Below are 12,635 nucleotides of genomic sequence, written 5' to 3' on the forward strand. Positions count from 1 at the left end.
GATCCATTTCTGCACATATACTCAACAAGATGATTAGTTCCTTAATTGTGGTGTTATTCAATTCACTAAAACCCACTAGGGGTCTAGATGCACTTTCACAAGGGAACATAAACATTTTCATGTGCCGAGTAAAGTATTTATATAGATACTAGTAGAAGCTAAAAGGTTTGGTTGTCCAAAAGCAGTGATTGTTTTTTTTTGTCTCAAAGCAGTAATTGTTTTTACTGGAGAGAGTAAGTGAGATTTTCTTTGAGGGCGTGAATCTTCAAAATTAAAATGTTGCAGGAATCATAGTACGGAGTCAAGGCTGCTTAATTTGCCCCCCTTTTTTCATTTAGGCAAAAGCAAGCACCTTTAAAGAAAAGCAGAGGAAGATTTTGCTCCTTTACTACAGTTTTTTCTTCGAGCATGAAAATTGTATGCTAACCTATGTTTGTGCGACGAGGGCTCTTCAGACCTGCCCAGCCAACTGGCACAAGCGACGGCCTACATCAAAGATCTGCGAGGAGTAAAAAAGCTGAAGCAAAGGAGACATGACTGCTATGCAAAGGTCCTGAAGTCCAGCCGCGTCACTGCGGCAAATGAAGCAGCACTAGAATCCTGCTCACAGGATGTTCAGGTACAAATGACAGGAGCAGCTCATTTTTTACGTGAATTTGACGATGAATTCAAATGCATCAAAGGGAGCAAGATCAACGAACCAAACATGCCGGCAACAAGCTCTGAGGATCTCTTGGATGCACCAGTTGTAGCAACGAGACCCAGAAGGTTGTTTACAGAATAGCGTGCGAAACTTGAAGGCCTTTGTGCCGAATCCAACTTGTTGAACACTCGATACATACAGAAAAGAGATTATTACATTCAGTTCCTTTTTCAATTGAGATTTATTGGTTGCATTCCATTTGTTAGCTTAAGTTGTATATTCCTTTGTTATATGATATCAACTATAAAAGGAGTGCCTGTCGGCATCTGCAAACCTGACCCCCACCAAGTCCACAATGGATGCACCTCAGGATGCAAGTGAGTCGCATTTGGGTCAATCGGTGACCGACCCAACCTACCCATAAGTAAATGGGGACGGCTAACTTACGGCCGGCCGTAAGATAACCTCCCCGTACGGCCTACCTTTTTTAGGAAACTATATTAGATTATTGCTTTTCTGTTTCGGTAACCCCGCCTCAACCTCCTTGCCTACCCCTTTTTTTTGGCGCCAACGCTCGTCGGGACCGCGCTATAACTATTGCGGGCCCCACAAAAACCCTCCTGCACGAAAACCCTCCCCTGCCTCCTTCTCTCAGCCGCCAGAAAAATTGCTTTCTCGGATCTCCACCACTGCCGCCGCCGCCTAGCACACACAGAAGCAGATGCAACTCCAACAAAAAATGGCGGCGGCACAGAAGCAAAGATAGGCATCAACGAAAAGGCAAAGAAAAGCAGATCACATCGGATTAGGTACGTCACACATAACGAAGTCTTTTATGCTGCGATCATCTGCAATTCTTCCCCTCCCCCAAGGCCCCAACATCTAGGTTCCAGTAACCACATGGATCCACATGCGGTGCCATCATCATCCCCAGAAAAAAAATGTGAAGAAAAAAACAGCAGATCTTCTCCCCAAAATACAGATGCAGATACGCTGTAGTTGGGTCCAGTGTTGTAGAACCACTTTTGAAGCCGCTGCCATAAAGCCTGATGAAATAAGTATAGAAAAATGCTTGATTAGATTGGTTGTGGTGCTGAACAAAGTACAAGCTAGCTTGATTAAATGCATATAGACAAAATATACATACAACAGTTATCTAGAAAATATAAGCTAAACAAAAATAACTGATCTACCTGTTGAACAGTACATTATTGCCTACTGAATCACATTTACTTGCTTTTTGATGCATATAAAAAATCATGAAAAGGAGATGCTTGATTAGATTGATTGTGGTGCTGAACAAAGTACAAACTAGCTTGCTTGGATGCAGATAGACAAAATATACATACAGAGGTTATCTAGAAAAATATAAGCTAAACAAAATAACTGATCTACCTATTGAACAGTACATTATTGCCTACTTAATGACATTTACTTGCTTTTTGATGCATATAAAAAACATGAAAAGGAGATGCATGTTCAAAACAATGTGTTGTAATGGTCTGGTGCTTCTATCTAAATCAGGTTTGTGATCTGGTACTGAATTAATGTGCAGGGGGCAGAGTTGCAAGGGGAAAAAAGAGGTTAAGAAAAAGAATGGATTTAAATAAGTCCCCACCAGATTTTGATTATGATTTCCTTGGTGAGTCAGATGCAAATCCGCTCTATTGCACTCAGGCAGAAGATGGGGGGTGTGTGGGGGCAGTGCATGATATTGAGCATATTCCAGAGCAAGATCCATCTGTATTTCCTGTTGGCAACTATTTGGCTACTGTTGGCAACAATGTAGATGAGGCCGCCCAGAATGTGCAAGTGAATGATGAGAACACACAAGATTTGCAAGTTGTGGAAGAGATCTGGTCAACACCTCCAGTGCCATATATTGGGCAAACATTTTCCACTAAACAAGAGGTGAGGGAGTTCTACAACTCTTATGCAAAATGAATTGTGTTCTCAGTTCGTACAGGGACTTCACGCCTCTCAAGTTTGACTAGGGAACAACAAAAGATTCTGTTTGTTTGTAACAAAGAAGGCCGTGGAAGGAAAATGAAAGAAGGCAATTCAGTTCCAGAATATGATGACAGTGATTCTACGGTGCAAGAATCTGAACCTGAGAAAAACGATGAAGGTAATGACATTGAAAATGCTGAGAAAAAGAAGAAGATGGATGGTGGAAAGAAAAGGAAAAGGGAGAAGATGCATCATACAGATTGCAAAGCAAGAATGATTGTCAAGTTAATTGGTGATAGATGGCATATGATTTTCTTTGCTCCAGATCACAACCACGACCTTGTTGTGAAGCCGTCCTTGAAAAAGTTCATGAGGTCTCACAAAGGCATCCCTCAGGCAGAGAAAGATTTCATTGAAATGTTGCATGGTTGCAATTTAAGCACTGGGCGCATAATGCAGCTAATGAATGAGTTCTATGGGTCTGCACAGCTAGTGCCATATGAAGCAAAGGATGTTGGCAACTTTCGCTCCAACATTCGAAGAACAGAAAAATTTAAAGATATGCAGGAGACATTGGACTACTTTAGGGAATTGGAACATGGAGATGCAGAATTTTTCCACAAGATTAAACTTGATGCTGAGCACAGGGTTGAGAGCCTCTTTTGGGTTGATGGTGCAGCAAGGCATGCTTACATCGAGTCATACCATGATTGTGTGTCTTTTGACGCAACCTACATGACAAATATGGATGATATGCCATTTGCTCCTTTCATTGGGATCAACAGGCATGGGCAGTCATTCATGTTGGGATGTGCCTTCCTAAGGGATGAAAAAACTCCTAGCTACACTTGGTTATTTGAAACATTTCTAGAGGCAATGAAAGGCAAGGCGCCTGTGAGCATTATCACTGATCAAGATGAAGCTATGAGGTGTGCAATTGCTCATGTATTCCCTAATACTAATCACCGAAACCGCCGGTGGCACATTATGGACAAGTTCACTGGTACAATTGGGCCAGTTTTGGATGGGGATGAGGAGCTAGAAGAGGACTTCAAGGAATGCATGAACCACACTGTGAATCCGCAAGAATTTGAAGAAAAATGGGATGCTATGATAAACAAACATGGATTGACTGACAATGTCCATTTTCAGCGCTTATATGCACTCAGGAGCAGCTTTGCACCAGCTTACTACATGCACTGCTTCTACCCCTTTTGCAGTCCACACAGAGAAGTGAAGGGTTCAATGCTGTCCTAAAAAAATATGTAAACCCAAACATGTCTGTGTTGAACTTTGTTAAGCAATACCAAAAGATTCAAGACAAGTGTTTGGTTGCACAAGATGGGCAAGACTTCAAGACTGACGATAGAGACAGGAGAAGATGGTCTAGATATCCTATTGAGAAATATGCATCTACTGTCTACACTAAAAACCTATTTTACAGATTCTCAAAGGAATTTGAGAAGACCGCTGAGTATGATGTGAAGCCTGAAGGGCAAATCCAATACTACCTAGTGCCTAACAACAATTTTGTTTATGGCTATGGCAAGCGGGCATATCTCGTGACTGCGATTGAGGACGAGGGAAGCTATTACTGTGAGTGCAGAAAATTTGATAGAGATGGTCTGATATGTTGCCACATAATGAGGATAATGACTAGGCTGGGTGTGAAGACAATACCTAATCATTTCATACTGAAAAGATGGACACAAGAATCAGTCCCTGAGAATGAGAATGGGGGAGTTAATGCTAATTCACATGTGCAAGCTGACTTTATTGCTCGAGGTATGCCCCTAAACAACAGAAAGACCATGTGGTTTGCAAATCTGTCTACAGCGTTCGTGGGATTAGCTGTTGAAGGGAGTGTTTCGAGGGAAACTTATGATCTTATGGACAGTCATATCAAAATGATATGCTCTGCACTAGATGAAATCAAGAAGAGGAAAAGACCAAGCAGACAGAGGGTCCGTGCAAACACGCAGCCTACCGGAGGGACCATTATGCCTAGTGTTACAACTGAAAGTGCTGCAGATATACCCGCGGTTTCAGCTCCTGTTATTGGTGTTCATTCTGCTCCATGTAGCGGAGGAGTCATTGCAACTACAAATGTTTTGCCTACTGTCCAGCCAGGTGTGTGAAAAAAATCAAAAACTATCAAACCTAACACTATGCACTAGATTAATTTGCTGGTTGGTGACTCTGCGGGCATGAAAAAATGTTGTGACTAATATTGAATACTTTGTCTGCAGGTGGTAGTGATGGTCTACCTACTAAAAACCCTGGTGCTGGTGCATTATTGAACCTTGTGGGCAATCCCCCGAGGTCAAAAGTGAAAAGCCGTAAGAAGGAAAAAAGACTGAAAAAGGGATGAATGCAGAGGCAAAGAGGAAGAACAAGTGCAGCATTTGCAAGTCCACTGAGCACAATGCAGCAAGGTGTCCAGAAAAAATGGGAGAGAGAGTTTCAGAGTCTGGGTGTGTCCGAGCTTTGGGTGGGTTGGAGGGATAGTTAGGGTGTGTGTGAGGCTATATTGAATAGTGTGCACCTCAAAAAAATGCTTTTATGCTCATAGGAAAATGCTTCTCAAATACACTTGAGATGCTTGTGTGGCAATGTGATTTGCTTAAGATGGTGGAACTTTCTAATTTAGTTACTAAATTGCTCCATGAATACACTTGAGATGCTTTGTGGGTTATGCTAATTTGCTTGTGTGAGAAAAATAAGAAATCATACATATTCTGCATTTAAGATGCTCTCCCAGTCTACGTCATTTTCTTCATAGCTGAGCCATGTATGCGCCAGGATCTTCCGTATGTTAGGAATGTCCTTTTCATGAAGCTCACACACCAAACGTCCATCCCAATGTTGAGCATGCATCAACATGTGGAACCCACAATCATGGCTGCAAAATGTAGAAAAAATCATAAAAAATAAGAATTTAGTGTGTCCAGCGTTGTGCATCTAATTGCATACATTGAAAAGCACACAATTTTTTTTGCTTACTTGTTTGTTTGTTTTGGAACTGGAATTTGAACAGTTTCATTGTTCTCTATTTGCTTGGTTGTCTGAGCTCTGTTACGCGGATACTCCTAGGAGGTGGCGTATCCGTATCCGATACGTATCGGATACGGATACGCCCCGGATACGACTCGGATACGTTTATAGCCGTATCCTGAAAAAACGGATACGTATTTGCTTGGATACGCGTATCCGATACTTTTGGGCCAGATGGGATACAGCCCAAAGCAGTAATCAGCCCACCGAAATGCTGTTTTGGTAGTAAGAGATTATATAAAATGATGAACTTGCTGTAATAGAACTAGATGAGCAGCAACTGAAGAACCCCTTGTGGAATCAGTTGTGCTTTTAGAGAAGGCTAGTTATAGAGGTAATGTTATATGGACATGCAAGTATTGCACATCTGAGTATAGGGGAAGTTACTCAAGAGTAAAATCTCACTTGCTGAATATCTATGTGATATTTATATATAATTATTAATTATTCTAGCCGTATCCGCATATCAGTGTTTTTTGGGAAAGTGCGTATCCGCGTATCCGATACGTATCGTATCCGATACCCGTACCAGTATCCGTGTAACATAGTGTCTGAGCATAGTAGATTTTCCACAACTGTTTGATTCCGCTGGTGATTGTGTTGCAGCACTGTGCCAGCGCTTCATTCTCCAGTGTTCTCATAGAGTCGAGGACTTCAAACCTGTTGTTCCGAAGGTTCAGAACAATTAGGAAGTAGTGCCCTGACTGTATATCGCTCGAGACAAGCCTTTGCAACACAGGGAACAATACCTGTGTAATGCATGTCACAAAAAAATGATAAGATAAATTTGGATAAAAGGGAAGTTACAATGGTAGAACACAGAGGGGGGTGGGGGGGTTGCTTTGCACCATACCAGTTGCCGGTGGTTTAGATTGTTTTCACTTTTTGTGAGTGCATGTTTGACCGCGCTTGCGCAAATTTGTTGACTTTGCAGGAATGTCTGTCATTTGGTTCGGTTATATGAGAAGTGTCCAATCCATGAAAAAAAAGAGGAAAAGCAAAAATGTTGTTATTGGACCCCAAAAAAAAAGAGGAAACTCACCGTAATGTATAGCGGCATGACCCATCTGGTTGCACCCCTTTTCTTCTTGCCATTAATTACATGAATGCCAATCTCTGCGATAGTGTTGGTTAGCTTTCCCCCTGGTTTAACTGAATCAACTAAATGTCCCAGTGTAGCATAGTTGGACAAATAGTTGATTATGACTACACTGCAAAGAAGCAAAAATATAGTAAAAACAAACACAATTTATAATTTAAGCATGCAAAAACGCTAGATGATAATTTAAAACTAAGTGGCAGGCATGATATACATACTTCCTGTTCTTGGACCTCGTTGACCTTCCTGAGAACATACAAACTGCGTTATAAGTCTTTGTCACGGCTCTACTGCAGCTGAACGAAACCTTCCTTGCACCATTAAGATAAGGGGACTGTAGTGCAGCAAGCAGCTTGTGCTCTCTTCTTGGTGGAGGTGCATACTCTGGTGTGATGGAAAGATCTCCAACAGCTTGTGGTGCCTGTGCTGCTGTGTGAGAGCTTGTCCCGACGTCTTTGCAGTGTTCCTGCACCTTTTTGCTGTTGCTCTTGATATCTTGCTGCTGGTGGGATCTGCATCTTTTGCTAGTGCTGCTGCATAAGAGGGTGTTGCTGCAACTTTTGCCGTTACTCCTGAATGCTTTCTGCTGCTTGAATCTGCTCTTGGCGCCTCCGGCATAGCAAAAGATGGTGTCCCGGTGGAGCTTGTCATGACAGCTTGCAATGTTCCTGCAACTTTTGCTGTTGCTCTTGATATGGTGCAGCTGGTGGGGTCTGCATGTTTTGCTGGTGCTGCTGCATAAGAAGTTGTCCCAAGAGGTAGCGGTGTTACTGCAACTTTGACTGCTGCTCCTGAATAATTGCTATTGCTAGAATCTTCTCATGGAACCTCTGGTGCAGCATAAGATGTTGACCCGATAATTTGAGTTGTTCCTGCAACTTTTACATCCCTATGCTTGGCCTTTGCTTTCTCATTGATCTGAATAGCCTGTGCTTCCAGAATTTCATACACATCATCATCCAGCCCATCCAATGTCCACACAGATCCGGGGTCTGCTGAGAGAGAGAGAGAGAGAGAGAGATGATTAGACACACGCTGGGGGTTTGATGAACTTGGTTCCTGATGCATTAAAAAAAATGAATGCAGTAGCAGCGAAAAAAAGCTGAAAAAATGAACTCATTACCCATAGGATCAAGGCCTTGTGTGTTGGATACTTTCTGAGGTGGTGTGGGATCTACAATGAACTTCATAATATCACAATCGGGGGCGGGGAAATCCCATGAACTCCCTTTGACATCAACAACAACTGCCTTCGATGAAGTAGCTTCGTTACTATGTTTTTGGTCCCTGGAACTGCAACCTTGATCTGTTGCACCAACCATATTAATCTCATCCACTCCATTAGTCAGCTTGTCTGGCAGTATTAATATGGAACGCCTGCTGATCAGACTGCTTGGTCTGGAAGGTTGTTGAACTTCAGGTCCTGTTCTACCCATTGGTTGAAGTGTAGGAATGCCAACAGAGCTGTCAGTAGCTGTTGCTGTTTGCACCCTGCATGCTTGGCTTGTGGCTGATTGCATCCTTTTTAACCGTCTACTAATGGGGACAAGGTCTTCTTCTTCTCCTCCTCCTCCTCCTCCTCCTCCCCCTCCTCCTCCCCCTTCTTCATCTTGATTGTCTTCACTCTCAAAATCCTCATCAAAACCATCCTCGCTGCTGCTAATCCACTCCTCTCCATCATCATAATCTGGGTCTTCGTCTATGTCTTCTTCGCCATCGTTTTCAGATTGCTGTGCAGTTTTACTACGCTTTGATCTTCTCAATTCTGGCTTGGGAGAGTCTTCAGCATCAGTCATATCTTGTATGAAGGTGCCAAGCAACTCTGATACCCCAGTCAGAACTTTACTCACAGCATTGGCGATTTTTCTCTTCTTCTGCAAGACATTAAAAAGTGAATCCGGTGCGTGTATTCTGATTTGCTCAATACATGCTATAAAACTGCATGAGGGGAGGGCCTAAATTACTTTAACAGAGCACAAACACACCTCAGTAGCCGTGTGGGGGGCGTCTTTAATGCTACAAATCTGTTTACATCATCCATCTAGGAAAATGAAACTTGGGCCACCGAACTCCCTGATAATTTTAGCTGGAGAAAAAAATGCAGAAAGGTTAGTGAGGCCATTTACAGAACCTAACTTTACTGCAGTGAATAATGTGCATTAGCCCATTACCTTTAGCTTGCCAAATGATCCATCACGGTTTGTATCGAGCTTGATTACCTGGTCCAAAAGTTTCCTTGACCATGCTGCAATCCTGGGCTTGGTTGTAGGGATTTGCACATTACCAACATCTAATGAATCTACATACAGGATCTGAAAAAAAAAGGTGTAAGATGCAAGAAAGTAAAGAACTTACAACAAGATGTCGAAGGCAGAAAAAAAGATAAGATGCAGATAGTAAAATGACAGTGCATAAAAAAAAGAGATGAGGACTTACAACAAGTAGTAAGATACAACCCCTCACAGAATTTTGTTTGTTCATTTTTGTGACTGCCTCCTTGAGCTGGTCAACAACAAATTGACACCAGTTTAGCTTGTTCACGCGTGTAAGGTCAAGAAGTGCTGGATAACATCTGGGGCTTATTCCCAAACTAGTGGGCGGGCACAAAAAGGTTGACACTGCAATCATCATCCATGATCTCAGAAAATCCTCATCTACGCGCTTGTTTTGTTTGATCCTTTCCATTATTTCTTCAATCCTAGGTGCTTGCCCTTGGATAATTCCATACTTGCTGTAGATGAAGTTGATTGCATCCACATCCAACTCATATTTGACCTCGTCACCTTTGTCTGACAAGTTTAGGATATTGGCCACAGCCTTTGGTGTCACTAAAATCCTACCCCTCCCGAGAAGAACTAGTTCTGATGATTCCGGATCAAAGCACTCCGACATCAGCCAATTGGCGAAGTCCACTGGCATTGTGGTGCACGCAATCTTCAACAAGCCATCAAATTTGAATTTAGCAATCATCTTGCGCTGATCCTCAAAAATGTATCTATATAGCTTGATAAGTCTAGCAGGGGATGCCATGTTTCTAAGGTTCTGCACACATATTATAATAAAAAGTACAAATGAAATTCAGAAAAAAAAATGCCTGACGAGATGCATGAATTTGCTGTGCTGAAAAGAAATTATTACCTAACTGTGACTTGGGGCTATTGCGGGAAATAACGTGGGGGAGGGGAGGGGGCATACTGCATTGGATGATGTCGCACGGGCATGTCGCTGCTTCTCCGCTCTTGCATTGTAATTGGAGTGTGTTTCAGAGAGAAAAAGCTGCGCATTACACAAATAAAAAGGGGTAAGTACTGGTGCTGGTGGTGGTGTTAACAAATGAATAAGTGAGTAATGGTGCTGCTGGTGGTGGTGTGTGCAAGCCAATGTCTAAAATACACATGTAGTGTCTAGTTTCATTTAAAAACTGATCCATAGCAGAGCAATGTGCGGTCTAGCACTCTTTACTTGATGCATAACAGGACAGGTGTGCGCTTAGAAAAAGGCAAAAAAAAAACAAATTCAGACAAGTAACCATGCATATATACTGCATCTTCAGAAAAAAAAACTGAACACATGTTAAGATTTTAATGTCTGAAACTAAGCATTTTTAGGTTTAGTTAGCTAAAATGTCTAGACATGTTCAGATTTGTGGTGCAGGGCAAATGTGCAGCCTAGTTCAGATAGGGGAAAAAAGGCTAATAACTATACATGTTCAGATATAATTACCTGGATAAACACATGTTCAGACTAACTAGATTGCCAAAAAAATAAAAAAAGGGCCAGCACAAAAAACACAAAATCGCCACCTAAAACAATCTCTGAGCACATACACACAAATTAGCCTATAGATGCTACGGATGCATGAAGCACATAAACAGAGCACATGTGGGGCCTTGGATCATGCGGGGCTAGAAAAATCACACACACATGCATCAATTTCGGTTGGGTTTGGACTGAGGCATCCAATCAGGGGGGGATCCAAGTGAGCTGCTCACCTGATTCGGATCTGGGATTTCTGACGAACCCCCTGATGATTTGCGCTTGGATCCCGCAGATATGCTCGCTGGTGAGCTCCACCAAACAAAACAAAACAAATGGATTAGGATTACCTCCGCTCGCACAAAAACCTCAGGAAATCAAAATCGCAGAAATCAAACGCGGATGTGCTTGGACTAGGAGTGAGGAGAGGCATGGATTTGGGGGGAGGGGGGCATGAACTCACCTGCACTTCCTGCGGCCTCTCGATTCCAAAATGACCTTGATGATAACCTCCACCAAAATACAACCACGAAGCAAATCAGAGAAAATCAAAAAAATCGCTGCACGCTCGAGCGGTGAGGGGGAGTAAAATCCATCAAATCGGCGCGCGAAAAAGGAGAGAACACCTACCTGGATAGATTTGTGCTTCGATCCCCCCGGAGTGCTCTCGTGAGATTCCCAGATGAGCGGATTCGGGTGACCAAAATGTCCCCCACGGAAGAGAGAGAGGAACCCTAGAGAGAGAAGATGAGGAGAGGAAATGAACCCACGAGAGAGAAAGGGAGGGCAGGGAAATGAACGGGCGCGCAATTTGATGTTTTGAATGAAAAAACAACGTTACTAATGATGCGTGGGCCCACGGGGTTAGAAGCGCGTGGGCCCGCTAGCCGTGCCGGTAGATGCAGCCGGCCGTGTGGGAGGCCGAGAATACGGCCGGCTGTTGTAAAGTCTTTACCTAAATAAATATTACAATTTTTTCTTTTGGGTTAGTCCGACCCATTGCAATATTTACACTAGTGTCCTAGTGGGTAACCCAAAATGAATGCAGTAAATATATCCCTGTCCTGCACCAGCACCAACACCAAATCACAAACGTACACTCTGGATCATGCAACTGTAGCAACATTCTGGGTTGGGGACGGGGGCGAGGCAATCGAATCGAATCGAATCAACGGAGCCGGAAGAGCAGCGTCCGCGAGCTGCACAGCACGGTGATTAACAATGGCTTCCCCTACTCTAATCCTACGGCTCAGGACACAGGAATTGCAAAGCGATTCGCCGCCGCGGCTGGGAGATTCGAGGGGCTCCCGATCCCGACTCCGGCGGCCGGGCCGGCCGGCGCGGTGGCCGGTGGCTCGCAGCCGCGGTCAGCATGCGTAGTACTCGACGAACTCGTCGAGGGACTCGGGCTGCGGGTCCGCGTTCTCCAGCATCCACAGGAGGTGCTCAAAGAGGACGACCTCGCAGCCGACGACGGTGCAGCCGGCCTCGGCGGCGCCGCCGGCGCGGTGGACGAGGGTCTGGAACAGCGGGTGGCCCACGAGCTCCTCGGCGACAAGGTACCGGCGGCGCGACCTGCCGACGTAGATCGGGTGCAGGCCCTTGGGCACCTCATCCGCAGCGCCGTGGAACGACGCGCCCCGGGCGTCGCCGCCGTCCTCGCCGGGCGACAGCGCGCGGGCGATGCGGCTGGACGAGTGCCACCTCCTCATCATGCACCGGAGCTTCCCCAGCCCGCCCTTCGCCATTGCCCGCCTTCGCGCTCCTCCTCCCTCGACGACGGCGCGGGACGCGGCGGCGGCCAACGCACACCAGGCGCGGCGGCGAGTCGCGATGGGGACGGGGACGTCGGAGGGGGAACGGGAAGGTGACGATAAGATGGGATTGAGTTGGTTGACCCAGCCTTTTTGGCACCAATTGACACTAAAATTTTATGGCCCGGCTCAATGGATAATTACACCAAATTTTCAGTTTTGGGTATTGGGTCATTGGGTCGACCCAGTAAAATCTGCATCCTGAGATGCACCTGATCCCCATCAGAGACATGAACCAAAATCCGGATGTTTAAATACACAATTATGAGGTGCCGTCAGGAAGCCGGAGGCAAGATTTGCCTCGGCACACAAACATCAT

The 12,635-nt window shown here is 44.4% G+C and overlaps 3 protein-coding genes across 7 annotated transcripts; all 3 read right to left on the minus strand.

Moving 5' to 3' along the window:
* Positions 1 to 1,446: 1,446 nt before the first annotated feature.
* LOC120669547 lies at positions 1,447 to 8,177 on the minus strand. 5 transcript variants are annotated; one of them, XR_005672692.1, is made up of 7 exons: positions 7,870 to 8,177; positions 6,965 to 7,738; positions 6,690 to 6,853; positions 6,501 to 6,587; positions 5,597 to 6,396; positions 5,327 to 5,495; positions 1,447 to 1,689 (listed from the first exon to the last, which is right to left on the minus strand). XR_005672692.1 is itself a non-coding variant. In XM_039949319.1 (7 exons), the coding sequence occupies exons 2-7, from the start codon at positions 7,000 to 7,002 to the stop codon at positions 1,477 to 1,479; spliced, it is 765 nt and encodes a 254-aa protein (XP_039805253.1). In that variant the 5' UTR covers positions 7,003 to 7,738; positions 7,870 to 8,177; the 3' UTR covers positions 1,447 to 1,476. The 5 variants fall into 5 exon arrangements, 1 of the variants encoding a protein (XP_039805253.1); XR_005672689.1 differs by having other exon boundaries at positions 6,177 to 6,396; positions 6,690 to 6,858; XR_005672690.1 differs by having other exon boundaries at positions 6,690 to 6,858.
* Positions 8,178 to 8,350: 173 nt separating this feature from the next.
* Positions 8,351 to 9,992, minus strand: LOC120669546. Its single transcript, XM_039949318.1, has 5 exons — positions 9,942 to 9,992; positions 9,183 to 9,788; positions 8,918 to 9,058; positions 8,732 to 8,832; positions 8,351 to 8,620 (listed from the first exon to the last, which is right to left on the minus strand). Exons 2-4 carry the CDS (start codon positions 9,774 to 9,776, stop codon positions 8,788 to 8,790), a joined length of 780 nt encoding a protein of 259 aa, XP_039805252.1. The 5' UTR covers positions 9,777 to 9,788; positions 9,942 to 9,992; the 3' UTR covers positions 8,351 to 8,620; positions 8,732 to 8,787.
* Positions 9,993 to 11,586: 1,594 nt separating this feature from the next.
* On the minus strand, positions 11,587 to 12,560 carry LOC120669548 (auxin-responsive protein SAUR76-like). Its single transcript, XM_039949320.1, has one exon. It carries the CDS (start codon positions 12,248 to 12,250, stop codon positions 11,870 to 11,872), a length of 381 nt encoding a protein of 126 aa, XP_039805254.1. The 5' UTR covers positions 12,251 to 12,560; the 3' UTR covers positions 11,587 to 11,869.
* Between the last annotated feature and the right edge of the window lie 75 nt (positions 12,561 to 12,635).

This window comes from Panicum virgatum, chromosome 4N (assembly GCF_016808335.1).
Source record: "Panicum virgatum strain AP13 chromosome 4N, P.virgatum_v5, whole genome shotgun sequence".
Lineage (NCBI taxonomy): Eukaryota > Viridiplantae > Streptophyta > Magnoliopsida > Poales > Poaceae > Panicum > Panicum virgatum.

Coding starts and splice junctions, on each gene's coding strand:
- LOC120669547 (XM_039949319.1), bottom strand. CDS start 7,002: ATGTTCTCAGGAAGGTCAACGAGGTCCAAGAACAGGAA. Junction 6,397..6,500: donor ATCTAAACCACCGGCAACTG/GTATGGTGCAAA, acceptor TGCATTACACAG/GTATTGTTCCCTGTGTTGCA. Junction 5,496..6,307: donor CTGAACCTTCGGAACAACAG/GTTTGAAGTCCT, acceptor TACATTTTGCAG/CCATGATTGTGGGTTCCACA.
- LOC120669546 (XM_039949318.1), bottom strand. CDS start 9,776: ATGGCATCCCCTGCTAGACTTATCAAGCTATATAGATACATTTTTGAG. Junction 9,059..9,182: donor GTTGTATCTTACTACTTGTT/GTAAGTCCTCAT, acceptor TTTTTTTTTCAG/ATCCTGTATGTAGATTCATT. Junction 8,833..8,917: donor GATCATTTGGCAAGCTAAAG/GTAATGGGCTAA, acceptor TTTTTTCTCCAG/CTAAAATTATCAGGGAGTTC.
- LOC120669548 (XM_039949320.1), bottom strand. CDS start 12,250: ATGGCGAAGGGCGGGCTGGGGAAGCTCCGGTGCATGATGAGGAGGTGG.